Here is a 27,097-nt window from a genome sequence, read left to right as displayed (position 1 = left end):
CGACCCTGTGGGAGCTGGCGGACTTCGTGGGCCCAGCGAAGCGCGGCGGGCGGCGCGGACCCTGCGGGGTGGGCGGCGTGAGGGGCGGCGCGAGGGCGGCGGAGAGTGGGCGGCCCGGCCAGGGTCCTCGCGGGTCCTCGGCGGGCCCGGGGGAGGGCCCTCTTTGTGGCTGCAGTTGGCAAGATGGCGCCGGTGGGGGTGGAGAAGAAGCTGCTGCTGGGCCCCAACGGGCCCGCTGTGGCGGCTGCCGGCGACCTGACCAGCGAGGAGGAAGAGGGCCAGAGCCTATGGTAAGACCGCGAGGCGGCCGGGCGGGGCCGGCGGGGCCGGGGAGTGTGCAGCCGAGTGGGGAGCTGTCCGGACTGGGCTGCACCGTCGGACAGACTGACGGGCCGTCGCGGGCCAGTCAGGTCCAGGCTAGCCCCTGGACTGACCGCTTTGCTGTTATCGCCACAGGTCCTCGATTCTGAGCGAGGTGTCCACTCGCGCTAGATCCAAGCTGCCGTCCGGCAAGAACATCCTGGTCTTCGGTGAGCGCCGGACGTGGGGCGTTGCCCGGGGAGCTGGGGTGGGCGAGACGGGCGCCCCTCTCACAGGTCCCAGCCTTCCTTTCTCCTGCCCGCAGCCTGCCTCGCCCAGGAGGGCTTGGAGATCCTGGCTGGACAGCCGGAGAGTGGCCAAGTCCACCGTGCCTGAGGTTGGGCTATCTCCTTTGGAGAGTCAGTGATGCTGGCGTGGAGTTGTCAGCACATTCCTTAGTCATTTGGCCGCAACATCAGCCTTACTTTAAATGTCACTGGTTCTGTGTGGTCATAGCCTCAAAGTTTACCAAATTGCAGGTGTGGAGAGGGGGATGAGTATATGAGAAGGTTAGGTGGAGGAGGTGGGGGGAAATGAGGTGACTTGAGAGTCAGGGGTATGGGGAGATGCCACCGGAACCGTTCCTCCATCTTCACGAGCAGGGCACAGTCGCAGAGACTCTGCAAAGGACAGGAGGTCCTGGGGTCCTCACTAGGGACTTGACTGCATTATTCCAGCCCTCCCTGCTGGGTTCCCTGGGTCAGGTCCCTTATTGTGTCTGGTCTCAGTTTCTGTCCATAAGTGAGGGAGTTTGATCAGGTTCATTCATCCAGAGAATCCATTTGTTGAGAGATTCCTATCGGCTGGGCACTGGAGAGCACAGGCCTCCCTCACACATTGCACAAGAGAGACAGATATGTTGGTAATTACACTACACCATGCTGGCATGGGAAGATTATTGTAAGGCATCACAGTGTTTGATGCTGTTTTGCAAGAGGGTACTTTAGGGGTTAGGTGTTTTGAAGGATAAGTGTTAACATGCAGGGGCACAGAGTGTTTGCAGTGACACAGAAGTGACAGGAGGGTGTGGGGGTTTGGAAGATGCCAGAAGCTCCTTGTAGGTGACTGATGAGATAAGTTGGGTCAGATCGTGGAAGGCTGAAGAGTTGATAATGCTTTTTCCTGGAGGCCCCTGATTCTCAAGGCCGTTTGTTTCACTTCCATCCCCTAATCCTCTTGGGAATCACTGTGAGGGTGGTTTTCCCAGTGGTTTTGTTTGTTTGTTTGTTTGTTTGTTATTTTATTTATTTATTTTTTAATTTTTTTTTAACATTTATTTATTTTTGAGACAGAGAGAGACAGAGCATGAATGGGGGAAGGACAGAGAGAGAGGGAGACACAGAATCTGAAACAGGCTCCAGGCTCTGAGCCATCAGCCCAGAGCCCGACGCGGGGCTCGAACTCACGGACCGTGAGATCGTGACCTGAGCTGAAGTCGGACGCTTAACCGACTGAGCCACCCAGGCGCCCCTGTTTGTTTTTTAATGTTTGAGACAGAGAGAGAGAGGGAGACACAGAATCTGAAGCAGGCTCCAGGCCCCGAGCTGTCAGCACAGAGCCTGACGCGGGGCTCGAACCCACGGACCATGAGATCATGATCTGAGCCAAAGTCGGATACTTAACCGACTGAGCCACCCAGGTGCCCCTCCCAACATTTTCGAGGGGGAGTTTATGGTCTTCTTTAGGTGATGATCACTGCAGAAGGTAATAGAGGACCTTTAGAGATCTTTAAGTAAAGTGAGGAACCAAGGTCACCAGATCTGTGTTTTACAAAGGGAATTCTGGCAGCAGAGTTGCAGGTGGCTCAAAATGAGCAGGTATTGAAGTCAGGCTGAGAGTTGTTCACCAAAGCTCGGATGGGGATGTGGAGTCTCTGAATACAGTAGTGACATTGGGGATGGACAGGAGGTCTTTGATCTGTGGAATGCTTCTTAATTCTTATGTCTTGTAATTCCATATTATTAAATACCAGGGGTGCCTTGTAATGTTTCTGGGTGGTGGTTCTTCTTAATGTTTAAGGTTTCTCTTTTGAGGGTGCGGGTGGTTGTTGGTTGGAGGGGTATGAGGAGGCACTTGATAATTACTGAGATTGTGCTTAGGAGTTTTGCTTGGGTCTGTAATTATTTTCATCAGTTTCCTAGCCTTCAGGATGCTTATGAAAGAGAGGTACTAAAATCAAAAGTGAATAATAGCTTCTATTCTTCATGATTGTGAGGCAGGATCAGACTTTTTTTAGTTCAGAGTTCTGGACTGTAAGTTTAATTATATTTTGAAGATTTCTTGCTTTTCTTGGGGTAAAACTTTATTTTGTGTGAAACTAACCCCACCTTTTACTTTCACTTCTCCAAATATATGTCTTATAAATTGGACATATAGACCTGTGGACCTGCCTTATTCCTTCCCTTGTGAAATAAGGATGACTACAGTAGAATGTCATTTTATATCTTGGAATTTGTCACCTTTGTCACCACTGTCCCCCCTCCATTCTTATAGCAAAGCCTGTTTTGTTTATGATGAGTGCAAGTGAGACCTCAGCAGCAGGCTTTGTGTGAAACCTTCGTTATCACTCGTGTGTCAAGATTCCCCATCCTTGCCTAGAGTAAACAGCACACTTTGCCTTCTCTTGTACATCCTTCGTAGGTGAAGATGGTTCTGGTAAAACAACCCTCATGACTAAACTTCAAGGAGCTGAGCATGGCAAAAAAGGAAGAGGCCTAGAGTATCTCTACCTCAGCGTCCACGATGAGGACCGAGATGGTGAGTGATGTGTTGGTCTGTGGTAAGGGGTAAATGCATATCTCAGATTCTGCTGTTGTGGCTCCTATTTTCTGTTTAGTTCTAAGAGAATTAGTCACAGGGGAATAGATGAAGTGTATGTCTTTGTAGGACTTAACCCACTTTTTAAAAGTTTATTTATTTATTTATGTAAGTAATCTCTACACCCAGTGTGGGGCTCGAACTCATGACCGTGAGATCAAGAGTTGCATGTTTTTATGGGTGCCTGGATTGCTCATTCGGTTAAGTGTTTGACTTGGGGCTCAGGTCATGATCTCACGGTTCATGGGCTTGGGCCTTGCATGGGGCTCTGTGCTGACACCTCAGAGCCTAGAGCCTGCTTCGGATTCTGTGTCTCCCTCTATCTCTGCCACTCCCTCCCTCACACTCTGTCTCTCTCTTTCAAAAAAAAATTAATAAACATTAAAAAAAAGAGAAAAAAAGTAGCATGCTTTTCTGACTAAGCCAGCCCCTTCCCTCTTTCCTTTTTATAGCATGTTAGTAAAAATGAGAAATGAGGCTGTTAGCTGTTGTTCTGGGTAGCCCCCAGTTAAAAGGAGATATTGAAGGTAAAGTTTCAGATGCACATATAGGTACTATGAAAGATGTTTTTAAAACCTTTGGACTTTTCTATGAGAGTAATATTTAGCAGATTGATTTGGACACGTTGTTACTTTGCCGGTTCTAATGGAGAATCTGAAATTGGTATGATTCAGAGAGTAACAGTTTAACAGATATTCACAGGAGAATTTTCTAGGTCTCTTTGTGACAATGTTAGAAATGCTCATTTCCCATGTTTCTTTCAGTGGAGGACAGAGGCTCAGGGGTGAGGATGTTCTCTCTTAATTCCTTATCTCTAGAATGTGGATAGTAATAGTTTTTACCTGTAGGGTAGTTGGGAATATTAACATTATATGAGAAACATTCATAAGGATTAGGTATTTCTTAAAATTCTTATAATTTTGAGTTGGATTGGAGTAATGGCTTTTGGTTACCACTGCTCAGTAATGCTTCCTTTATAAACTTTAAAGCTTTATGAATGGCTCTAAAATAAATAATCATTGGTGCCTAGTCTTTTCATATGTAAGAAGATTATCTGTGTAGCGTAAGGGTGAAATATCTGTTTTAGATTACTTTCTTTGTATTTGCCTTTATCCATTTAAACAGGATCACAGTGTAAGGGTGATTATATAAGGGACTAAATCCTACCACTTCTGGTTCCCCATTTCCTTTTTGCTAACATGAAGAAGTTGGACCCAAGTCCCTTCCAGCAGTATAATTCTTTGATCTCCAAGAGTCATTTCATAGAGATCAGGATCTCTTGTTAAAGCTTGGAGAGCTGCATTGTATTAATGTTAAGGTAATGGTCATTTTAGAACCCCAGAGACTTTATACCTGTTCTTCCTCTCCTGGCTTCCTTTGCTGCACCGAACGTTGCCTGAAAGATGTGAAAGAAAGGTAGGAGATGGGCCTGGTGCCGAGGGCTCTTCTTGTATAAGGAAGACAGAGGCTTTCAGGTGCCCAGCTGGGCCCACTGGCATCAGTGCGGGTAGGGGTGGGACAGAGGGGCCGTTGGGCTAGACTTAGAGGGAGGGCCTCATATTGTCTGAGCCTTTTGCATCCAGTTTTCGTTGGGCAGCGTGGTTATTGTGGAAGCACCTGGGTTTTGGAGCCACCAGAACTGGTTCAGAGTCCTGCTCCCATAATTGCTAGTTATGACTGATCTAAGCACTCCGCACCTCAGTTTCCTCATTTGTAGAACTGGGTAACCATACCTGTTTTGTAAGTTGACACAATGAGAGGTGGCACACGTTAGGTATAGCCGACTACTTGAGACACAGTGGTGGTAGCTCTAGTACCCTTTTGAAAGTATAAAATGTGGTATAGATACTCTGTGAATCTCTATAGCTGCTTTTATCAAGATGGCATAAGCATATATCATGCCAAAGCATCATATTAACCATAATTACTTGCCTCTGAGTTGAAGGACATGTTAGCATTTATTTCAGATTCCTTAAGGTTGCCTTAAAAATTTCCTGGTCTCTGCATTTTTAGGCCACCTACTTGCAGGTCTGTTTTTGTTTTTGCAGGTCTTTTTTTGATGGAAGAGTTGCCCTTACCAGTAGTTAATTATACTTCTTTCAGTAGGTTTTGGGTTTGTTTTGTTTTGTTTTGTTTTTTGTGTTGTGACCGGGTTATAAATATACATTTTGCAGATAATCACACAGATAGAAAAAATGGTCTCTTGTCCCTGGTTTGTGGTAGGGCATGACATGTCGAAGGACCACTGCCTCCATGGTTGTGGACGTCTGTTTAACGTCACATGTGGTTATGTGTGATCTCCATGCACGTGGGTGATAATGTGTAGTGGGCAGTGGGAAGAGAGGCTGAAGAAAGGAACGATGCTTGGTGAGGGGAAGGCATCAAAATCAGTGGGCTTCAGGTACAGAGCAATATCTTTGAAGGCATTCACAGAACCCAAACCAAAACCACTGTCTAAAATGTATTAGGGGGCGCCTGGGTGGCTCAGTCGGTTGGGCGGGCGACTTCGGTTCAGGTCATGATCTCGTGGTCCGTGAGTTCGAGCCCCGCGTCAGGCTCTGTGCTGACAGCTCAGAGCCTGGAGCCTGTTTCAGATTCTGTGTCTCCCTCTCTCTGACCCTCCCCTGTTCATGCTCTGTCTCTCTCTGTCTCAAAAATAAATAAATGTTAAAAAAAAAAAAATTTTTTAAGTGTATTAGAATTTTGAAAGTATGGCTAGACAGTAGATAATAGATACCTTATTATGCTGTTGAAATAAAGTTGTGAATATTAAAATTTTTTACAGCATATGTTTTTGTTTTTTTTTTTTAATTTTTTTTAACGTTTATTTATTTTTGAGATAGAGAGACAGAGCATGAATGGGGGAGGAGCAGAGAGAGAGGGAGACACAGAATCGGAAGCAGGCTCCAGGCTCTGAGCCATCAGCCCAGAGCCTGACGCGGGGCTCGAACTCACGGACTGCGAGATCGCGAGATCGTGACCTGAGCTGAAGTCGGACGCTCAACCGACTGAGCCACCCAGGAGCCCCTACAGCATATGTTTTAATGAATTAATTACACAAAAAAGGGTAGTTAGCAGAAGATAGATTTTTAAGTATATTTTGGAATTTATTGGGGAAAAAGTTAGTGAAATGATATTTTTGATTGTAGGAGTTTTCCCTCAGTGCACTTTTGTAAGAAAAATATTTCTCAAAAATGGTATCTAAAAACTTTTAAAAATAGATTATCATTTTGGAGAAGTACCTCCTATGGTTTGATCATCCAGTTATGATTTTGGAAGCACATGTTTCATGAAATGTCAGCAGTTGCACGCACATTTGTGTGTATGTTTAGCTTTTAATTATGGAAAACAAAAGAAGGTACAACATAGATTAGAATCATAAACCCCAACCTATGTGTTATTTGCCTTAAACAGTTATCAGTTCTTTACCAATTTTATTTCAACTATACTCTCACCTGCTTCTCCTTTCACTTCACACTGGATTATGTTGAAGCAAATTTCAGACATTATGTCATTTCATCTGCATGTATTTCCATCTGTATGTCTAAAAGATAATAATTTTTTAAAAGTTTATTTATTTTGAGAGAGAGTGTATGCACACAAGCGGGGGAGGGAGGGAGGGAGAGAGAGAGAGGAAGAGAGAGAGAATCCCAATCAGGCTCTGCACTGTCAGCATGGAGCCTGACGCAGGGCTTGAACTCACGAGCCATGAGATAATGACCTGAGCCAAAATCAGGAGTCAAGTGCTTAACAGACTGAGCCACCCAGGTGCCAGGTATCCCATAAGGATTTTTTTTTAATTTAATTTTTAATTTTTTTTAGAGAGAGAGGAAGAGTATAAGCTGGGAAGAGGGGCAGAGGGAGAGAGAATATCATAAGCAGGTTCCATGCTCAGCACGGAGCCTGACACAGGGCTTGATCCCATGACTCTGGGATCATGACCTGAGCTCATATCAAGAGTCACACGTTCAACCGACTGAGGCACTCAGGAACCCTTAAAAGATAAGGATTTTTAAAAACATAACCATATTCTTATACCAAGAATAACTAATTCCTCAATATCACCAGGCATCCAGTAACTCATACCTCAGTGTGTATAAGTAATGATTTTATCTTGGCATTTAAACACAAAGGTCCTGTCTCTTTGGTACCCTTTGTAGTATGTGAACGCACTGCTTAGTATGCCTGACAAGAAGACCTTATTTAACCACAGGCTGCTTGGCACAGCTTGGCTGCCTCATACATTGCTGATATCTGAGGAGAATGGGTTATGTAGATGGTAGTGCAGTTGACCAGTGAACATTTTAGCTTTTGTATGTATCTTGATTCTTATTAAAAGCTAAAATGTCCTTGACTCTTTATTCTACTATACATTGCTGGAATCTGTTTACATGTGGATATAATATATCATGACAATTTAGAAATCTTTAAGTTTAAATGGTTCATCAGATACCTTGACCAAAGGTTACTGCCCACTGAGCACTTGACCTCTTTTCTGATTAGGATTTCTTGTTGCGTTTTGTATGGTATTCTGTGGTTGTCACTTTTAAATTCCTCTTGATGTGGCTTTTTTTCAGCTGTGCTGATGGTCATTGTGAGGTCGTAACTTCGCTTTACTTCTTTTTTTAGATCATACACGCTGCAACGTGTGGATTCTGGATGGAGACCTGTATCATAAAGGTCTGCTGAAGTTTGCAGTTTCTGCTGAGTCCTTGCCGGAGACCCTGGTCATTTTTGTTGCAGACATGTCTAGGCCTTGGACTGTGATGGAATCTCTTCAGAAATGGGCTAGTGTTTTACGTGAGCACATTGATAAAATGAAAATTCCACCAGAAGAAATGAGGGAGCTGGAACGGAAGTGTAAGTAAAATAGGATTTTCTCAATTGGAAAATTGACTAGTCTCTTGAGATGGTTCAAGCCACCTTCCTTGTCAGTGTCAAGAGGTTACAAAGCTTCCTTTACAGAATATTTGGTTTTGTTTGTACCATTTATTTCAGAGTTTCTCTTGTAAATTCAATAGTCAAAAAGTACTTAAAGCAGTCTTACTCTCAAGCATCACAGTTGCAGAAAGTAAATGAAACCATATTCCTTTTCATCTCCGTTGGTTCTTTTTTAAAATAAAGATTCTTTGGGGCTTCTGGGTGGCTCGGTCGGTTAAGCGTCCGACTTTGGCTCAGGTCATGATCTTGTGTTTGTGGGTTTGAGCTCTGCGTCAGGTTCAGTGCTGACAGCTCAGAACCTGGAGCCAGCTTCAGATTCTGTGTCTCCCTTTCTCTTTGCCTTTCCCCTGCTCACACTCGATCCCTCTCTCTCTCTCAAAAATAAATAAACATTAAAAAAAAATTAAAGATTCTCTCATCCCTCAAAGTTTGATCAGTCTGTGGGTCTTTTTGCTTTTCTGTTACTCTGGCTGCTGAGTTAGCATCACTGGATGTGGAGACTTCGATCTGCGTGCAGCTTGAGTCCATTGCTCTGGGATTCCATTGAGGTCCTAGGGACTCTCTTGTTGACAGGTTTAAAGGAAGCCCTTTAAAGGAGACAAATCTTTCAGCTTCTACCTTAGTTCATTTTGCCATCAAGCAAGTATGATTTTAGTTAGAAATAGGGAAGTCATTTTTTTTTTTTTTGTCATTAAAATGAAAGGCTGTTTTAATACTAAGGACACCCAAGTCCTTTTGACAACAAAGAACTTTCAAATTAAAGGAAGTTTGTTTGTTTTGTTTTTCCTTAATGTGATTCAGAAGCTTATTTTTCCTTTCCCTTGCTTCTGCACTTACATCAGCTTCTGTCCCCTTGCCAGGGAAATGGGAGGGGCAGGGGCTGGAGCCATGGCAATGTTCAGCAGCAGCAATCTTGGCCAGGGCAGGCTTGGCTCAGCCTGGCTTTTTTCCACAGGATGACATCATTCTCTTCAGTGAATTAATGAGGGCTTCTAGGGCATGGCACACGGGATCTTCACACTTACTGGCAAAAGGGTTCAGAAATTTTGATGTGCTTTTTAAATCAGATCTCTTGCTGTGTGTCTTCCTGTCATAAATTCCTCTTGCTCCTGTCCCACATTAGCTAAAATGGGGAGTTTAAATTCTATGGTGTGCCGTGTGCATGTGTGCTACAGTGGTTGTTATGTAGCTCGGCTGGTCTGCCTTCAGCTGCTGACCTTTCTAGATAATGCCTCTTTTTCCCCTGGAATAGAGACCCTAAAGACAACTTCTTAGAATAGTTCTGAGGCTGAAGAGCTGTTTGTCTTTCACTGCATATTTAGCATCTTGCCCAGATTAATGGGTTAATGCCCTGGAGATTTCAGTCTCTGAATCTGTTTTCTTAGTGTTATAACCTTATAAAGATTTTTTTTTTTTAACCTTGTGAAGATTTTTAAAACAAAAAAGCAAGGTTGAGCCACGGATATTGTCCTTTCCCAGATAGGAAAAGTGTCTGCCTTATACCAGGTCTGTTCTATGCACTGGAGATGCACCTAGCAGATAAGATGCCTGCCTCTGGGGATCTTTTGTTCCCATAAACTATTGAATTCATTTTTTGCTTTGTCATTGCTGTCTGTGTCACTTAGGATTAGACTCAGCTGCTTGTGACACAAAACCAAAATAACAGTGGTTTAAACAAGACTGAAGTTTATTTCTCTCTCCTGTAAATGAAATCTGGAGATAGGCAGTTCAAGCCTAGAAGGCAGCTCTGGGAAGTCAGGTCAAGGATCCTGGCTCCTTTCTGCTTATTGCTTTGTCATCTCTAGGGTGTGGTTCTCTTCCTCTTGACAACTAGAACTGTCACCGCCTTCACATCCGTGTTCCAGGCAGCAGGATGGAGGAAGAAGAAAGAAGGGCTGAAGGGTACATGCCTATTGTCTTTCTAAGGAGGTTGGGAAGTGTAGTTTGTATGGCCATGTGTTCTAGGTATCAGGATTTGGTTTGGTTATAAGGAAGAAGAGGAGAAAGGACATAGGAGGGCAACTAGCAATTGCTGTAACCTCGTCCATGCCTCATGACTCTGGTTAACCTTCTGAAGGCCTCTCTTGTTTTCACCACCCTTCCTCTGAAATGTTTGGAATGATAGTCACGCCTTTGTGTTGCATGTTGAAGGAATGCCTTTGTTAGTGCTGGTTTTAGGTTACATTTTAATAAAGCAGTTGGCCGCCATCTTGCTTATCAGACTCCCTCTTTGCAGATTAATTGGACTCTAGGTATTGTGTTGAATGAGTGAAGGGCTGTCACTCAACCTAGTTTCCAATCAATACCAGTCTCCAGTCTGCTGGGTTTGGAAAGCTGCTCCATTGGGGGGGTCACTTTTTCAGGATTTGGTTCCCCAGTGGTCCTAAATCTGTGGCAGCTGTTTGACTGGCAGTGAGGGGAAGGCAGAGCAACCCCAGAGCCTCCAGAAGGTGGCGCTTGTGTAGGTTAGTCTTGTCTTCCCTGCTTTATGTCTGGGCTTCCCTTACTTATCAAATAGAGAAAAAAGATTAGGTGCTGTCTGTGTGATTTTTCAGGACTGTGGAACCAGTGGGTGATCAGTGAGGTAGGAAGAAGAAGAAGATGAGAGAGAGATGGCAGCAGGTAGGGTAGAGCACTCTGATCCCCTTTTGCTACCAACTATTACGTGATGCTAAAGGGGGAGCCCCCAGGTGGGCTGTTGGCTCCTGCTGTGAAATACTGGCCATCTCACCATTGGAGAGAAATTGTTAATACTGTGGTAAGCGTGCACCCTAAGGGAAATGCACATTTTATTATCTGAATTGCACAGTGCTCACTATGTTCTTATTATCCTTCCTTTCACCAACCTCTATCTATGTCATGAATACTTATTCTGTCTCCCAACTTATTTTCTGAAATGCTCAGTTATTAAAAACACATGTGTATTTCCTATGGCTACTGGATAGCCACAGTTAAGTTATTCCTTTAGAGAGTGACCAGTCCAACCCAGGGCTTCCCACCTATTTTCATACCATGGCATATGTAGAATACAGCAGTTTGTGCAGCACACTGGGTAATGGAGTTCTATGGAACAGACCTCTGGGGCTGTCTGCCTCTGCTTCCTGCCACAGCCACTTAGCTCACCTGTAACACCCCAGGCTCTGCCGTGCTCACTGTCGTGCAATCCCTGGTTGAGTGCCTCATGTGATATTGGGCAGTGATAGGTATGACCCAAACTTAAACCATTGTATTTTTCAATGAGTTGAAGATTTGTTAAAATACGTTGAAGGAGATTCATGTGGGAACCTTTGATTTCTTCAAGATCCTTCAATAACCACACTAATTAATGAGAAAACCCTTCTCTGTCTCTGTTTTTTTTCTAAAATGCAGTAGAGATCTCTAGTGTTTATATTGACGATGAAATTATATGAATGAGCTTAATTAAAGAGAAGCTGTAGAAATGAAATGTTAATTATGTCTGCACTTTAGGTCTTAGTTGAGATGGTTTTCAATTTGCCCAATATTTTAGGAAAGACATTGTACTCTTTAGATTAATTCCAGGAGCTCATGTAATGATAATGTAAAATCTCTATCGGTTAAAACTCATTGTTTTAAAATGTTTGAAACTTGTTCTGTGGATGAAGAGAAGTATGTGCACCTTTCCCTAGGTTCTCTTTAATCCAGTTATTTGCATTTTCTTAATGAGCATGTTGTGGATGAGACCGAAAGGCATTTTGATCCTTTTGTCCTGTTGTGTGTAGAAGGTAGAGCTGCCTGTTTGCTGCTCTAGCTCATAGCAGTTTTAATTTGTGGGCTGTTCTCTGGCCTGACATGTGAGCCTTGAAGTACCCACGAAAAGGTATGGGTCCGTGGGCTTTGGTTCACTTGGCTTAACCAGGCCCATGAACCACTCTCAGCTTCAGGGCCCTCCTATGGGATTGCACTCTTGATACGCTAGTGACTGTGTATGCTAAGAAGTGGACATTTTACTCCTGACCCCTTCTTGTGTTAGGAACAGGTCCGCCAACACTGCACAGTGACTCAGGATCTCCTAAAGATGAGACTGGGTCCACAAGAGTCAGGATGATGAGGAGACGTGGATGGTGCTGGCCAAGCTCAGCCTTGCTCCTTAGTACAGACATAGCTGTGTGAAAACAGCATGTTCTTGTGGAATTCAGATGGTTTTACTCTTCTGATTTTTTGAAAATGTTAGATATATAAGAAATGTGGCTTTTTTCATAGAAACTATTAAATAATAGAAACTACTAAAACCTTAGATGTTTTTAAAACCTATTTAAGGGATGCCTAGGAAGCCCCTGTATGTTGGAAGAGTGTACAGTTCTTGACCTCGGGGTTGTGAGTTCAAGCCCCCATGTTGGGTGTAGAGATTACTTGAAAATAAAATCTTTTTTTAAAAAATTAAATCTTGGGGTGCCTGGGTGGCTCAGTCGGTTGAGCATCCGACTTCGGCACAGGTCATGATCTCGTGGTTGACGAGTTCGAGCCCCACGTCAGGCTCTGTGCTGACAGCTCGGAGCCTGGAGCCTCCTTCAGATTCTGTGTCTCCCTCTCTCTCTGCCCCTCCCCTGCTCATGCTCTGTCTCTCTCTGTCTCAAAAATAAAAAATAAAAAATAATTTTTTTTTTTTTAAAGTAGAAGAATAAAAAAAAAAATAAAACCTGTTTAAGAGTTGGATATAATGAAACATGTCCAGGGGAATATATTTGCTGCTCTGAAGTTATAATGCTCAGACAATATGTTAGAATTGGCATTTTGTATCATCACCTCCAAATCCCTAATATTACAGTAAGGCAGAGTGGGGAAGTTTGTCAGAACTCTTATTTTTTGTGCTTATTACTACCTTTTTCAGTTTTCTAAAACTGGCGTGTGTATTTTTATTTGTGTGATTTCCTTTTACTTTTTCACCTGTAGTTGTGAAAGATTTTCAAGACTATATTGAGCCTGAAGAAGGTTGTCAAGGTTCCCCGCAGAGAAGAGGACCTCTGACCTCAGGTCCTGACGAAGAAAATGTTGCCCTGCCTCTTGGTGACAATATGCTGACTCATAACCTGGGAATCCCAGTGTTGGTGGTGTGCACAAAGGTATGTGCCAGGAATGGGTTTGGCCAGTGAACAATTAACCATCTAAAAGAAACTTAGAGGCTCTTGTTGGGTGTCTTCCCATGGGAGAGTTGGACTAATTCAGGATTCATAAGATACATTGAATATGTCAGGCTAGAAAATATTGTCATTTAATGTTGCTGCTGGAAACATGACATTACTCTGTTCATAGTTTATCTCTCCATGAAGTACTGTCTATTGAGTGATTCAAACTCAGAACTAAAAGCAGTTTTTTTAAGGCTCTGTAAACCAGTTGGTCTAGCCTAAACTGATGGCTAAAAAAATAGAAGAGCAGAATTCTTTTGGGGTTTTGGTCATTTAAAGTCTGTTGGATTTGAGATGGTTTTCAGGAAGAACATAACACTGGAGGAAGAAGGAAGGGAACTCACTTTCTTCTGCCCTGTAGGATGATGATGTGGGAATGAAAATTAAGTTGAGTCGTAGAGAAATAATTGTTTCTCTTAGAAAAGAAAAAGTAGCTTTAAAACCATTTTGGGTTTATGGGGCGCCTGGCTTGCTCAGTCAGAAGAGCATGCAACTCTTAATCTCAGGGTCATGAGTTTGAGCCCCGTGTTAGGTGTAGAGATTATTTAAAAATAAATAAACTTAAAAAAATTTGTTTTTGGATTTTAAAAGTACTTTATTCCCAACCACACAGTGTGCCATTCACATTATATTCTGTGAGATGGGAGTTCTTTGGAGGGTGCAGTGCACAGCTACGTCCCATGGCCTGCTTCCTGCTGTGACCGTGTTTGATTCTTAGAACAACTGTGAGGTGATCAGACTGTTACGTCCCCACTTTGCAGCTCTGGAAACTGTGGCCCAGGATGAAAGAGAAATCTCCAGTTGCTTTTCACTCTTTCACTTTTCACTCTTTTCACTCACTTTCACTTTTGTCTAATTAATGTTTAGACCCTTGGCTGTGGCTTTCTTCTTTGGAACTATGATAGTTTATTTCTGTAGAAGACACCATTCCCATCCTCAGCAGGCAGAGAAGCAAAGAGGTGACTCCTTTCTCTTTCTGTCTTCCCTGCAGTGTGATGCAGTGAGTGTCCTGGAGAAGGAGCATGATTACAGGGACGAGCACTTTGACTTCATCCAATCACACCTACGGAGGTTCTGCCTCCAGTGTATCCTTGGAGCGCTGTGTCAGGGCACAGGAGCACAGGCTCCCTTCTGTGCTAATTCAGGCTTCCCTCTAGATTGGTATCTTCAAAAAGATAAAGAACTTCCTGAATCTAGAACGGTCTTCTGCCGGGGAAAAATTGTATACATCTTTTTATTAGTTTTGTATTTTACTGTATTGGAATTTGAGACTTACTGATTTGTGTCTGCCTTTCACTTATTTTTATTTTTAATGCTGTACATTTGATAGGCTTTCATATTAAGAAGAAAGCTGATATGGATAGTCTTACTACCAAAACTACTTTCATCATATCTTGGAAATCTTTTTAAACTTTGCTTTTTTGCAAAAAGGTTAATTACCCAACACGATATTGTTATAGATGCCACAAAGAGTTTCCCATATGTTTATGTTGTGTGGTGTCCATGAGAGATACTGCGTCAACAGTCTTTTGAGTTATGCTTCTGTAAAAATACAGTAGCAAGTGGTGCTACATCCCCATACCACTTCCTCTGGGCCTTTTATCTTGTCCAGCTCAGTGGAGGGTGCTGATACATGTAGGTACCCATCTCTTACAGAAGATGTGCTTAATAATAAACTGGATCACATGTGAACATCTGTGTCTAGGAAAGAATCTGCACCCTGGATATGCTGAGCGTGTTTTCCTGGGCTAATCTCAGAGCCATTAACTTGACTGCTTATGAACCAACCTGACGGGTCAAAAGACAACAGTCTGCATGTTAAAAAATGAACCACATGGCCTGCCACCATTGACATCCTTTATGCTTTTGACATGGTTCATCTGTCATTACCGTTTAGTTTTAAAAGTTTTAACACTTTCTGTTGATCATGTGTTGATCAAAAACTAATTAGCCTGTGAGTAGTACTTTGAGGATTATGGTTGGCTATGTTTGCTTTTGTCTCCTGCAGTGAATTGGTTTTCCTTAAGCAGATTGATTAGATGGAGCAGCCTTGATTTACACATCAGTGAAGGAGGAGAAAAACCTCGACTTGTTGTATAAGTACATTGTTCATAAAACGTATGGCTTCCACTTTATCACACCTGCCTTAGTTGTGGAAAAGGATGCAGTTTTTATGTGAGTTCCTTATAGGTGATTTCAAATGCTTCTTTTCATAGTACATTTGCTCTTTTCTTTTTATCCTTCCATGTAAGGTGCCTTCTGTCTCTTTCGTACACCGCCAGCTTTCTGCTGCCTTGGGGCAAAGTGCTTGGCCTGGACCTCACAGGGGATAGATAGACCCAGATCCTTTCTAGACTGTTTGCCATTCTGCTTCACTCTAAGGGAAGTAGGTGGAGTGAGGTCATGGGTGCTGCCTTTCATCATTGAGAGCAAGGTACCAAAACTTAAGCCAGACTTTTTTGCCACTTATTGTCAACTCCAGTAGAATACTGGCTGGAGGAAGGAGTTGAAGTATAGGGAATTGGGCTTTGGGGACCCTGATGCCTTCTGTTGAAGCATGTGATCTCTCTGCCCATTGGCAGAGATGATTGCAGGCACCCTTGTTGGTGTACCCGTCAGCATGGGCTTTGGCTATACTGAATGCGTGTTGTATTTTTGGTACTTTGGAGCCACGGGGGCTGCTGTCCTGGGCAGAGACTTAGATACCTGTCTGTTCCAGTTTGTGTTTTTCTGTCACTGGAAAATGATGAGTGTTTTGGATGTGTGAATGAATGATGAAGCTGTGTGGCCTCTGAGAGGACTTGTGCTAGTAGATCAGTGTTTGTAGGCTTCGATATCCTCTTGACTTCAGAATTACAGTTCATTCAGCAATTGCTGAGCACTTCCTAGGTGTCTGGGTTCTATGCTAAGGACACAGAAGTGAACAAGATACGGTCCCTGCACACAGCACTGGAGGGCAGGGGTGGAGGAGTAATGGAGTGGTAGTGGAGGCAGTGCGGCAGGGAGGGCAGAGGGGGTGATGCTGGAAGGCTGAGTGTGTGTGTGCTAGGCAGGCTAGAAGGAATGGAGGGGTAGGAGGAACAGCCTCTCAGAAGGCTGAAGATGTGATAGCCAAGAGCTCTTGACACTGAATAGGTTGCTTCCTGAACATTTAGGGAGAGCCTCATTTGGGCTCCTCACAGATGGCAGAGCTAGAGCCTTGGGTGGCTTTTAGAGGATTGTTGTCCAGAGCAGTCACACAGGCATCAAAGACACAAGCTCAGTGAATGATATGTGAGTGCCCAAATTACTTGTGATCCTGAGGAATAGGAAGCCCCAGGAAGACAGGTTGAGGATCAGGGCTGGTCTGGAGAGGAGAAGCATCTCACACCTTCCGAAGGCTGCTTGGGTTGTGGCTGTATCTTGATCATACCCTGTCCCTTTGAATCCTTGATCCTTTGGTAGTTTGCCTGTTTGGGAACTGGTGAAGTCAGCAAAACCATTTGGGTAGAGCACCCTGGGTAGGAGCGCCCTCTTGGTTGTGGAGCAGTGAAGTAGGACTTAGGTGGAGAAAGGGAGACCTGTGAGAATCTGGTGGGAACAGTAGGCTACCGTGGCTTAACTTAATGGAACGTGGATGCCATCCTGCTTAGTGATCTCAAGCAGGGCAGCACCCATGTAGGAGCCTCAAGGACTCCTTGTGTCCCTCTGGTTTGCAGCCCAAGAGAGTACAGATCCTGCTGCCCTGCTTTGTTCCACGGTACATCTTCCCACACCAGTAAAATTAATGAACTAGTCCACAAGAAAACTGTTTTCAGAAGACTTCTGAGTTCTTCTACACCAAAGCCCAAGAGAAACGGTCTCATCTGGAGCTGTGTCTGTGCTGCTCTCTATGTCCTCCGCTCTGTGGGAACAAGGCCCCATTGTGTCCTTGCTCTTCTGGGTGGAGTTGTGTGAAAACTCTGAACACTTCTGTGGGTCAGCATGTGGAGTCAGTAAGATCTGACTCTGGCTCCTAGGTTTTGGGCCCCATGAGCTCAGTACAGAACAGAACCTGCCATGTCAATCTGATGGGTTATGCCGGCAGTAAATTTTGGCTTTCCTGCCACAAGCTACAAGCCAGCCCCAGCAGCTACAGGCCAGATTTTGTGGGAATGGGTCTCACCTAGGAGTCCTCGCTAACCCGGAATGTTACCTAACGTGTGCTATAAGGCAGTCCCAGGAAAAGCAAATCCATCCCTGTCTCTTTGCTTTTAGACCTGCAGGCTGGGACAACGAAAAGAAAATAGCTATTTTACATGAAAATTTCACAACTGTGAAGCCAGAAGATGCATATGAAGATTTTATTGTGAAACCTCCTGTGAGAAAGGTACCCAGATTAGTCACTTTGAGTTGTAGGCGTTTTTCTGTGTTTTTTTATTTTTATTTTTATTTATTTATTTATTTATTTATTTATTTATTTTTTTATGGGAAAAGAAACATTTAAAGAGATATGTCTTACACATTGAACCATTTTGGGGGGAAGAAAAATGTAATCCAAGAGCCTCTTAAAAAAAGTTTAGGTGAAGTCTGGTGTGAATGTAAATGGCTCCAGGTGGTGGGGTGTGAGTGCTGGAGGGCCCACAAGGCCACAAGGAGTTGGGTTGAAGTTTCCTACTAAGTCCTGACAATGCCACTGCTACCTCGGGATTACTGTTAGGACATCCCTGTGCTCCCCTGATCTTCAGGCCCTGATCTGAGAGGGGTGGTTGAGAACCTGCCACTTAAAAATGTCAGTTGGCCACATGGCATGGCTGGTCTTGGTGCCAGGCTAAAAAAACATAATTGCGCTGTTGCCGCGGGGACTCTCCCTGGACCCGTGTTGAGACCTGAGCCCAAGATTCTTCTTTCAGTGAGAATTTTGACAGTAGTTCGGGTGTTCTTGGCCTGTGACCACAAATGAGTATGTCACTTCACTTCACAGCTGGTCCATGACAAAGAGTTGGCAGCCGAGGATGAGCAGGTGTTCCTAATGAAGCAACAGGTAAGAAAAACCAGTGAGGCCAGAGCAGAGGCCTTCTCTTGCATGAAATGCCAGTCCCCTGGGATGAGGTGGAGGGCATCACAAAGAGCTTGCAGCGTTAAAGGGATTGCCACCAGGTCTCCTTGTTCCCTCCCATTTCTGGCATTGGTACAGAGTAGGAGTTAGACCAGCTGCCTCAGGTGATCCCCTGCCTGCTTGCAGATTCTCAACAATGATAGGCTTGGTATCATTTTAAGTACCCTTTCTTTCTGGAAATTAGGTTTTTTGGCATAATACTTCCTGTGTTGACAGTTTACCAAGTGCCCTGACTTCACTTCCATTATTTCACATAGCCCCACACAGCCCTGTGCATGAAGGCAGGTGAGCTGATGTACCCATTTTGTAGGTGAGGAGAGTAACTTCCACAAGCTGACAGTTCAGAATGCAAACCCAGTCTCCCCTTCCTGTTTTACTAGGACTATTGTTAGACATGCCACTTAGACCTGTCATAGGTCTTCCTGATGGTCCAGGCAGCTCTGCGGAGGGTGTTGATGGGTTTTTTTTGCCAGCTGGTCCTCCTTTCTGTGTTCTCCTTGCTTCCAAAACTGGTTACTTGAATTATTTTTTTCACCATGTAGCAAATTTCTGAATTTAAACATTTTGCATGTATAATATAAAACCTGACTTGGTTGTTATTAATGGCGCCCTCTAGTGGAGTACTGGGAAGTGTTTCTCCAGACTTTCCGTCCACTCTGCAGGCCTCTATTAATGGCCAGTGTGTCCCTCTCTTTGCAGTCACTCCTTGCCAAGCAGCCAGCCACGCCCACGAGAGCTTCTGTGAGTACCTTAAACTAAATGGGGTCAAGGCTCAGTGTTGTAGGTGTCTTCACACTTTATGCCATTATTTGTAAGAGCTTTTATTTGTGTGGGTTTTTGTATTTGCAAAGGGAATTTGGTTTCCCTGAAAGCCCAGGGCCAGGAACATAGTAGGGACTCAGGAAAGGAACACAGCTCTGGGAAATAGAGTGAGCAGGTTTCATTATCTTGATGTCTCTTCTCTAAGGAGAAACTAAGGTCTAGAAAGAGACTGAGCTGGGGGCAAACTCCCAGTCCTACCTCCCTTCTCCTTACGCTGTGAAAAATATCCTGCAGAGCATGTCTTCATTTTGGGGATGTGTATTTCCTGTTATTTTTATGCCTGTATGTAACTTGGGCTGGTTTTGGACTTAGGAATCCCCTGCGAGAGGACCCTCTGGCTCTCCAAGAACTCAGGGCCGGGGAGGGCCAGCGAGTGTGCCTAGTGCCTCCCCAGGCACATCAGTAAAGAAGCCGGACCCAAACATCAAAAGTATGTATCCTGCCTCTGTGGAGAGTGTTTAGTCTTGGGCCTGAGGTCTGAAGGGGCTATGTGGCTGGGTTTGGAACGTGGAGGCCCGTGGCAGCTGGGCTGTTCTCTTCCCCAAGAAGGGGCTGCTTTCCACTTTCCTTTGCTCAAAGGGAAGGGGCTCGTGGTTGGCAGACACTAAGGCTGGTTCCTTTTTGGAATCAATGGCCCTTACACTTGGTTCTGTATCAGGCCATGCAGGTTCTTTCAAAGAGGAATACAACATAATCACTTTATAATGTGTATTTTGAGGGTTGTCTGGGTGACTCAGTCCGTTGAATGTCTAATTCTTTTTTTTTTTTTTTTTTCAACGTTTATTTTTATTTTTGGGACAGAGAGAGACAGAGCATGAACGGGGGAGGGACAGAGAGAGAGGGAGACACAGAATCGGAAACAGGCTCCAGGCTCCGAGCCATCAGCCCAGAGCCCGACGCGGGGCTCGAACTCACGGACCGTGAGATCGTGACCTGGCTGAAGTCGGACGCTTAACTGACTGCGCCACCCAGGCGCCCCTGAATGTCTAATTCTTGATTTTGGCTCAGGTCATAATCTCATAGTTCATGAGATCAAGCTCCACACTGTCAGTATGGGATTCTTTCTCTTTCTCTTCCCCTGACACTTGCATGCTCGCTCGCTCTCTCAAACTAAATAAACATTAAAAATAAATAAGGGGGCGTCTGAGTAGCTCAGTCAATTGAGCGTCTGACTTCGGCTCAGGTCATGCATGATCTTGCAGTTTCAGAGCTCGAGACCCACATTGGGCTCTCGGCTGTCAGCACGGAGCCCGCTTCTGATCCTCTGTTCCCCTGTCTCCCTGCCCCTCCTCCGCTCACTGTGTCTCTCTTAAATAAACTTTTAAAATAAATAAGTGTGCTTGGGTGGCTCAGCTGGTTAAGCATCTGACTTTGGGTCAGGTCGTGATCTCACCGTTTGGGAGTTTGAGCCCCGCTTCAGGTGAGCATGAGCCCCCACTTTGGGTGAGCCCCACTTCTCTCTCTCTCTCTCTCTCTCTCTCGCAAAACATGATAAAAATAAATCTTTTTTTTTTTTTAATGTTTATTATTGAGAGAGATAGAGAGAGAGAGAGAGACAGAGCATGAGCATGGGAAGGGCAGAGACAGGAGAAGAAACAGAATCCGAAGCAGGCTCCAGGCTCTGAGCTGTCAGCACAGAGCCTGACGCGGGGCTCAAACTCACAGACTGCAAGATTATGACCTGAGCTGAAGTTGGATGCTTAACTGACTGAGCCACCCAGGTGCCCCCCCCAAAAAATAAGTCTTAAGTAAATAAGTAGTAAATTTTTAAAAATGTGTAATTTGAGGGGCACCTGGCTGGCTGGCTCAGCTGGTTGAGCATGCAACTCTTTTTTTTTTTTTTTTTAATGTTTATTTATTTTTGAGAGAGTGCACGAGTGAGGGAGGGGCAGAGAGAGAGGTTGACACAGAATCTGAAGCCAGCTCCAGGCTCTGAGCTGTCAGCACAGAGCCTGATGGAGGGCTTAAACCCACAAACCATGAGATCGTGACCTGAGCTGAAGTCGGATGCTTAATTGACTGAGCCACCCAGGTGCCCCTAGGGCATGCGACTCTTGAGCTTGGGGTTGTGAGTTCAAGCCCCATATTGGGTGTGGTGAGTACTTTTAAAAATAAGTAAAAAAAAAAAATACAGTGTATATTTTGAGTCCTTGATTTTTGTTTCTCATTTTTAAATGATTATTATATATGAACTATGGCATTTTCTTCCCCCTTCACTTCTCTTTTCAAGCTCAGTTACTTAGAAGTTTAAGTAGCCCTTATCCTAGTGACTTAGTAATATCTAAATGTGTTGGTTACAATAAAACTCGCAAAACAAAATTTTATTTAATTCTTATGTGTACAATAGCTATCTCCAACTCAGAATGAGACCTTTTCACATCAGCCTTGGAATGTTAAGGGCTTATAAAACTTTGGGAAACACTGCCTCATGGACAGGGAGATGATGCGGAGCATGAGTTCTTTTATGTCCCCAGATAGGTGGGAAATCTAAACAGGTTTGCACTTACCATGCTAATAGGGAAGTAGCCTTGGCAGTGGCAATAATGAATGTGCTCAGTGTCCTGGGAAGATGATAGCCACAGATGGATAATTCCAAGCTGAAAACTAGTTTTGTGGTGGTGGTAATTGAGTCATCCTGGTGGTATAAGGCTTTTTTTCTTAATGTTTCCTTAGATAACGCAGCAAGTGAAGGTGTGTTGGCCAGCTTCTTCAATAGTCTGCTGAGTAAAAAGACAGGTTCTCCTGGAAGTCCTGGTGCTGGTGGTGTGCAGAGTGCAGCCAAGAAGTCAGGTACTAAAGGGCCCTTGGAAACCTATGATCCTTGTGGTTCAGCAGTGCTGGAGGTGGGGGAGTGGATAGGAGCGTATGCCTTTACCTGATGTGCACGTCCTCCGTATTCCCAACAGCCAAGCAAGTAAGCACATCTCCACCTTGTACTGAGCAGTACACTTTACAGCATGCAGGTTTCTTTGGCACATTTAAAGGTGGGATTTGTATACATTGGGTTCTCAGGAACTGACTATTGGGTGAGTTGAGTTATATCCTAAACTGTATATGTGACCCTGGTATTGGAACTGTTTGTTGGAGGTCATGGTCTAGGGTGTGGCACTGATATTTTATTTATTATATTTAATTTTCTGTGATGTTTTATAAGGATATTTGTTCACTGTCCCCAGTCCTGCCATGAGCTGAGCCTGTCTCACTGGAGGGTCATCAATTCCTGCTCCATGAAGCTCCCCCTTGTCACAGGCACACTCTCTGTGGCAACCCACACACTCCTTTCGTGTGGGCCAGTAGAGCAAGTGTGTGTCTTGAGGCCTCTGAAACAAAAGAGCCGAGTTCCTTGGGAATTACCCATTTTGCTGGGAAGCTCCAGGCTTTTTTTCTTTTCTTTTCTTTTTTTTTTTTTAAACGTTTATTTCTGAGAGACAGAGCATGAGCAGGGGAGGGACAGAGAGAGAAGGAGACACAGAATCCGAAGCAGGCTCCAGGCTGTAGGCTCTGAGCTGTCAGCACATAGCCCGGCGTGGGGCTTAAACTCAGGGACCATGAGATCATGACCTGAGCCGAAGTCAGACACTAACCGGCTGAGCGCCCCACGCACCCCACTAGGCTATTTTAAAATGGGTTTGTTTTTAACTTTCCATTGACTATACTATCCTATACAGTGTTTTCCCTAATTGGTGTTTTCAGATCAAAGGAGGCCCTCAGGAGATCACTCCATCCTCAGGTCAGCCGGTCCTTCAGGGGCTCCTGAGTTCTTAGAGACTCCACCTGGTCTGGTGGCCTAGGCTGTGGGCTGGTATTTCTGATAGGAGAGAAGGGTCATTTCCAAGTCCCAGCTAGCATTTGAAAACAAAAAAATATGAGCACTGACTTTGTGCAGGATTGAAATGTCTGACCTTAGTCTTATTGAAGCATGGTGTTTCCAGGGTACCCATATGAGTTAAAGTACTGTAATTAAAAACAAAACCTAAACACCTATTCTGTCTGAGGCACAGAAAGTAGTTTGCCATATGCCAGAAACTCACACACCACCTCTAACAAGGAGGTGATGACAGTGCATGGGGTCAGGGGTGGGTGGTGAGAGTGTTTTCAGAAAGGCCCTTATATTTGGCACAAAGGCTTGCCCAGGCAGGGGGCAGTTATGTAGTCAGAGGAACACAGACCTGTCATGTTTGGAAGGAAGGGTTGAATTAGGGTATCTCCTCGTCGTCACCGCAATGAAAAAAAAAGCTTGCTTTCATTCTTACTGAGGTTATTATCACCACAAGTGATTACAGAAATCTGTATCATTTTAAATGTTCCTTTTAAAAAATTCTTTTCTGTTTCCCATCACTGCTGCTTTTTCTTTCTTTCTTTCTTTCTTTTTTTTTTTAAGGACAAAAGACTGTGTTGACAAATGTTCAGGAAGAACTGGATAGAATGACTCGAAAACCAGACTCCATGGTAACAAACTCTTCAACAGAAAATGAAGCCTGATCCTCCTTAAAAAGTGCATATGTAAAATGACCAAATAACTATGTATATTGATCTGCTAAGACAAGGATTTTTCTGATATGGCACATGCTATCAGTTTTTTGGGGCAGGGGAGATGAACTTAAAAAATACTTCATTGGCTTGTCCAAATATGAAATGCACATTTAGGAAGGTTACGTGTCAGACCCCTTTGTTAAGGATAACCCTTGGACTCTCAGGCATGTGGCTCTCTTGTGAGAAGCAAGCGCAGCAGGGCCTTTTGTGAAAGGGAGGGTAGATCGAGAGAAAGATGGCCCGCTTTCTTTCAGGGTGGAGCATATGAGACCAGGAAATCAATGATCAGAAGGCGGTTAGTCTGACCAGTTGCGTGTTAGCAAATTCACTTGTTCTTGGGAAGCAGATTAAGTAGCAGCAAGTCCAGGAAAGAGAACGACGGAAAGGAGGAATTCGAGAAGTGACGGTGGGGAAGCTGAACGTTGGAGGAGATGAGGAAGGAGGAGACGAGCGGTGTTAGTAAATACCGTGTATTCGGTAGAAAGTCGAATAATCATTTTTAAGATTTAAAAGTATTTCCAAACTAAATACTGAGAAAATGGGAGTAAGATTTGTTCTGAATGCATCTCTAACTTAAGAAAGATGTGTAAAGTGTGGGGGTGCCTGAGTCAGGTGGAGCTGACACGGGTGGGGAAGATGGCAGCTGCCTGAGACTCACATGTGTGGCCCAGGCCATGTCCTCAGGACGAGCTGGGCTCCACGCATGTGCGTCGGGGGGGCATTCACTGTGGAGTGTGTTTAAAGTCAGCAGTTACAAAATTAGTTTAACTTTGCATTGTGTTTTCTAAATAGCTCCTGCTTTGTTTTTTAAATTAAAAAAAATTTTTTTATACTACCACAGGCTGGCCTACTAACAGAGAATGGGTGACCAACCTCTCATTTTACCATAATGCAGTGTGCTACAGAAAGTTTGAGGGAGGTTTGTAATGTAATTGCACTCTGATGAATTGGCTTGCACCAATCCCTGCCTTATGGTCTGTGGACACCTTCACAGAGTTCCATTGATGCAAAAGGGTCTTGTCCTAGCTCTCTGGTCTGATCAGTGCTATCAGATGGACAAATAAGTGTGAATGTTTTATATTGCAAATGGAAATGATACATTTCTCTTACTTGTGTTTTTCATAAAATGTAGCATTTTTTTCTTACGGAAACAAGAGTTTCCGTGTCTCCGTGTAGAGCAAATTCATGCACATCATCATGTCATACCACCATTCTAGAAATGACTTCTGTGGATTTGAAATGGCACTTTTAATTTTATATGCGACACAACATTTGAATGCAAACACTACCATTGATTTAATATATAAAACATTTGTTGTCAAACCAAGGGAAAAAACCACAGTTCACTTATGTGGAGTTTACTTTTTTTATATGAATGTTTGTTGTACTGTGTCTGAAAATAACTTCCCTAACGTCATTACTTTTACATACCAGATTTGATTGACCACTAACATAGTACTGGGCATAACTTAATATCCTGTGTTGTATATACAAAGACTCTAATAAGACTGTCTTGAATTGCTTTTTTTGTAAAGGTCTGAACACTGTTAAGGAGAAAGCTGAGTATTTAGTTGCCTTTCTGACAAACATAAAAACATGTTTTTTGTGCCAGTTTTATTGTTAAAAATACACTTTTCCACCCCTTTTTAAATTCAGTTATTTGTTTAATGTATTGTGGCTTCCAATCACCAGATTGTCCACGTAATGACAGTAAACTGACTGTATAAGAATAGTTGTGGTGTAGTGACCAGTAGATGCCCAACAGCTGTGGCCACACTGATGGGGGCGTCACTTACCTCTCTCTACAGCAGCTGGGGTGGGGGTAGGGGCAAAATGATTGACCTCAGAAACAAGACAGAATTATTCGAAAGGCACATGCCTGTGGGGGATACAGTGTGATTTCAAATTTTAATGCAAAATTTTACTTTTTACAAAGTTTTTTTTTGTCATTTAAACTAATAAGCACTTTTGTGTCAATATAAGATGTACTAAAACTGATGAAGTGCTAAGACACCTGTCTTGTGAGGGAAGATTTCTTGGGGATCACTTTGAGTTTCTCGTAACGAGTGGCTGCTCCTAGTAGCGGAAGACGCTGGTGCGCGTAATATGTCATGTGCTCAGTGGTTGCCAAAGTCTACCAACTTTGGGGAGCTGCAGGGTTCTTTTTGGGGGGGTGGGAGGAGGGGAGATATTTTTTGTTATTTTGGGGTTTTCAAGCAGTGGAACCAAAGGCCGAACAATAAACAGCCTTTACTTTTTAAAGTAAAATTCATTTTATTTGCAGAATACACTTGTATGGTAGACTATTAAAGACAGTTTTCTGACTATTTATATATATTATAGTGGTTACATCTGCTGTTTGTCTTTAAGATGGAAAAATCAAAGAAATAAGCCCAACCTTGAAGATGTGGCCATGAATTGGTCTTTCCTAAAAATGCAACGGGTATGCTGCTAGAATTATTTAATTTTGTTTGCACTTTTTTTTTGATTGGCATTTTAAAAATCACTATTTAAACTGATGATGTCGTATTTTATGAGTTTAACAAAGTTGCAAGTGACTGCTCTGTACATCATGACCTTAACAATGTTGATGCTGTAAGTGAAAGTTCACTGTCGTCTCTATACTGAGTTTATTGGTGTTTTTAACTTAAAATTTGGACTGCAGATTATTCCCCCACCAGCCTTAGTCCAGGGGTGTGGCTCTAACCGGATACAGTTATGCAGTCATGTGGAACCTTGCTTTCTAGTGCTGGAAAAGAAGATGTCTCTAATTACTGGCTTCAATAAACACGAATCCAGACTGCTTACAATTTTTGGTGACTTTCTTTATGATAAATTATCTCACTGGAGAGAGATTGAATTGTCTGCTAATCATATGGCATATCTACCATGTGGCAAAAAATGTTTACCTCTCTCACTAAAAATTATTAGACATTCTGTTAAGAAAACTGTTAAATCCATATTTTGAAGTATGTGGAGTTCTAAGCTGCAGGTAAAGTATAGTGGTGTTTGTGAGTTATCCAACATATTTTCTTGCCTCTTAGATAAATTCTTGATTGTCTTAATTGAGCTCGTTTTCACTTAGCTAATTTGGAAGACTTCAGCTTCGTAGAGGAGTTTCAGAGCAACTGTATCATAATCCTTTTTATCTATTTAAATGGGGAACAGTAAAATATGTTCAAGAAAATCGGATTTGTCATTTTAGAGATGCCCCCTTTCTGTTTCTTACACTTACTTTAAGTGTGTTGAATACGTTCAGGTCATAGAAAATCCCACATTCTGGGTTTGTCTCATTGTTCATGATTTGATTCAGGTTAAATGGCTTTTGCAAGGATACTACATAAGTGAGGTTACATATGTTCTAGTGCATCACATTAGGTTGTCCCTGTATTGGGATGTTAGG

The 27,097-nt window shown here is 43.5% G+C and overlaps 1 protein-coding gene across 1 annotated transcript; it reads left to right on the top strand.

Moving 5' to 3' along the window:
- Positions 1-67: 67 nt before the first annotated feature.
- On the top strand, positions 68-26,504 carry DYNC1LI2 (dynein cytoplasmic 1 light intermediate chain 2). The gene is made up of 13 exons (XM_060650583.3): positions 68-290; positions 457-530; positions 3,001-3,117; positions 7,807-8,037; positions 13,030-13,199; positions 14,254-14,347; positions 15,302-15,437; positions 17,499-17,610; positions 18,205-18,264; positions 19,039-19,080; positions 19,474-19,591; positions 21,835-21,951; positions 23,543-26,504. The coding sequence occupies exons 1-13, from the start codon at positions 184-186 to the stop codon at positions 23,641-23,643; spliced, it is 1,479 nt and encodes a 492-aa protein (XP_060506566.1). The 5' UTR covers positions 68-183; the 3' UTR covers positions 23,644-26,504.
- The last annotated feature ends 593 nt before the right edge of the window (positions 26,505-27,097 follow it).

The sequence above is a fragment of the Panthera onca genome, chromosome E2, assembly GCF_046562875.1.
Source record: "Panthera onca isolate mPanOnc1 chromosome E2, mPanOnc1 haplotype 2, whole genome shotgun sequence".
Classification (NCBI taxonomy): Eukaryota; Metazoa; Chordata; class Mammalia; order Carnivora; family Felidae; genus Panthera; species Panthera onca.
Note: the sequence above shows the minus strand (reverse complement) of the source record. Positions and strands in the feature narration are given on the sequence as shown.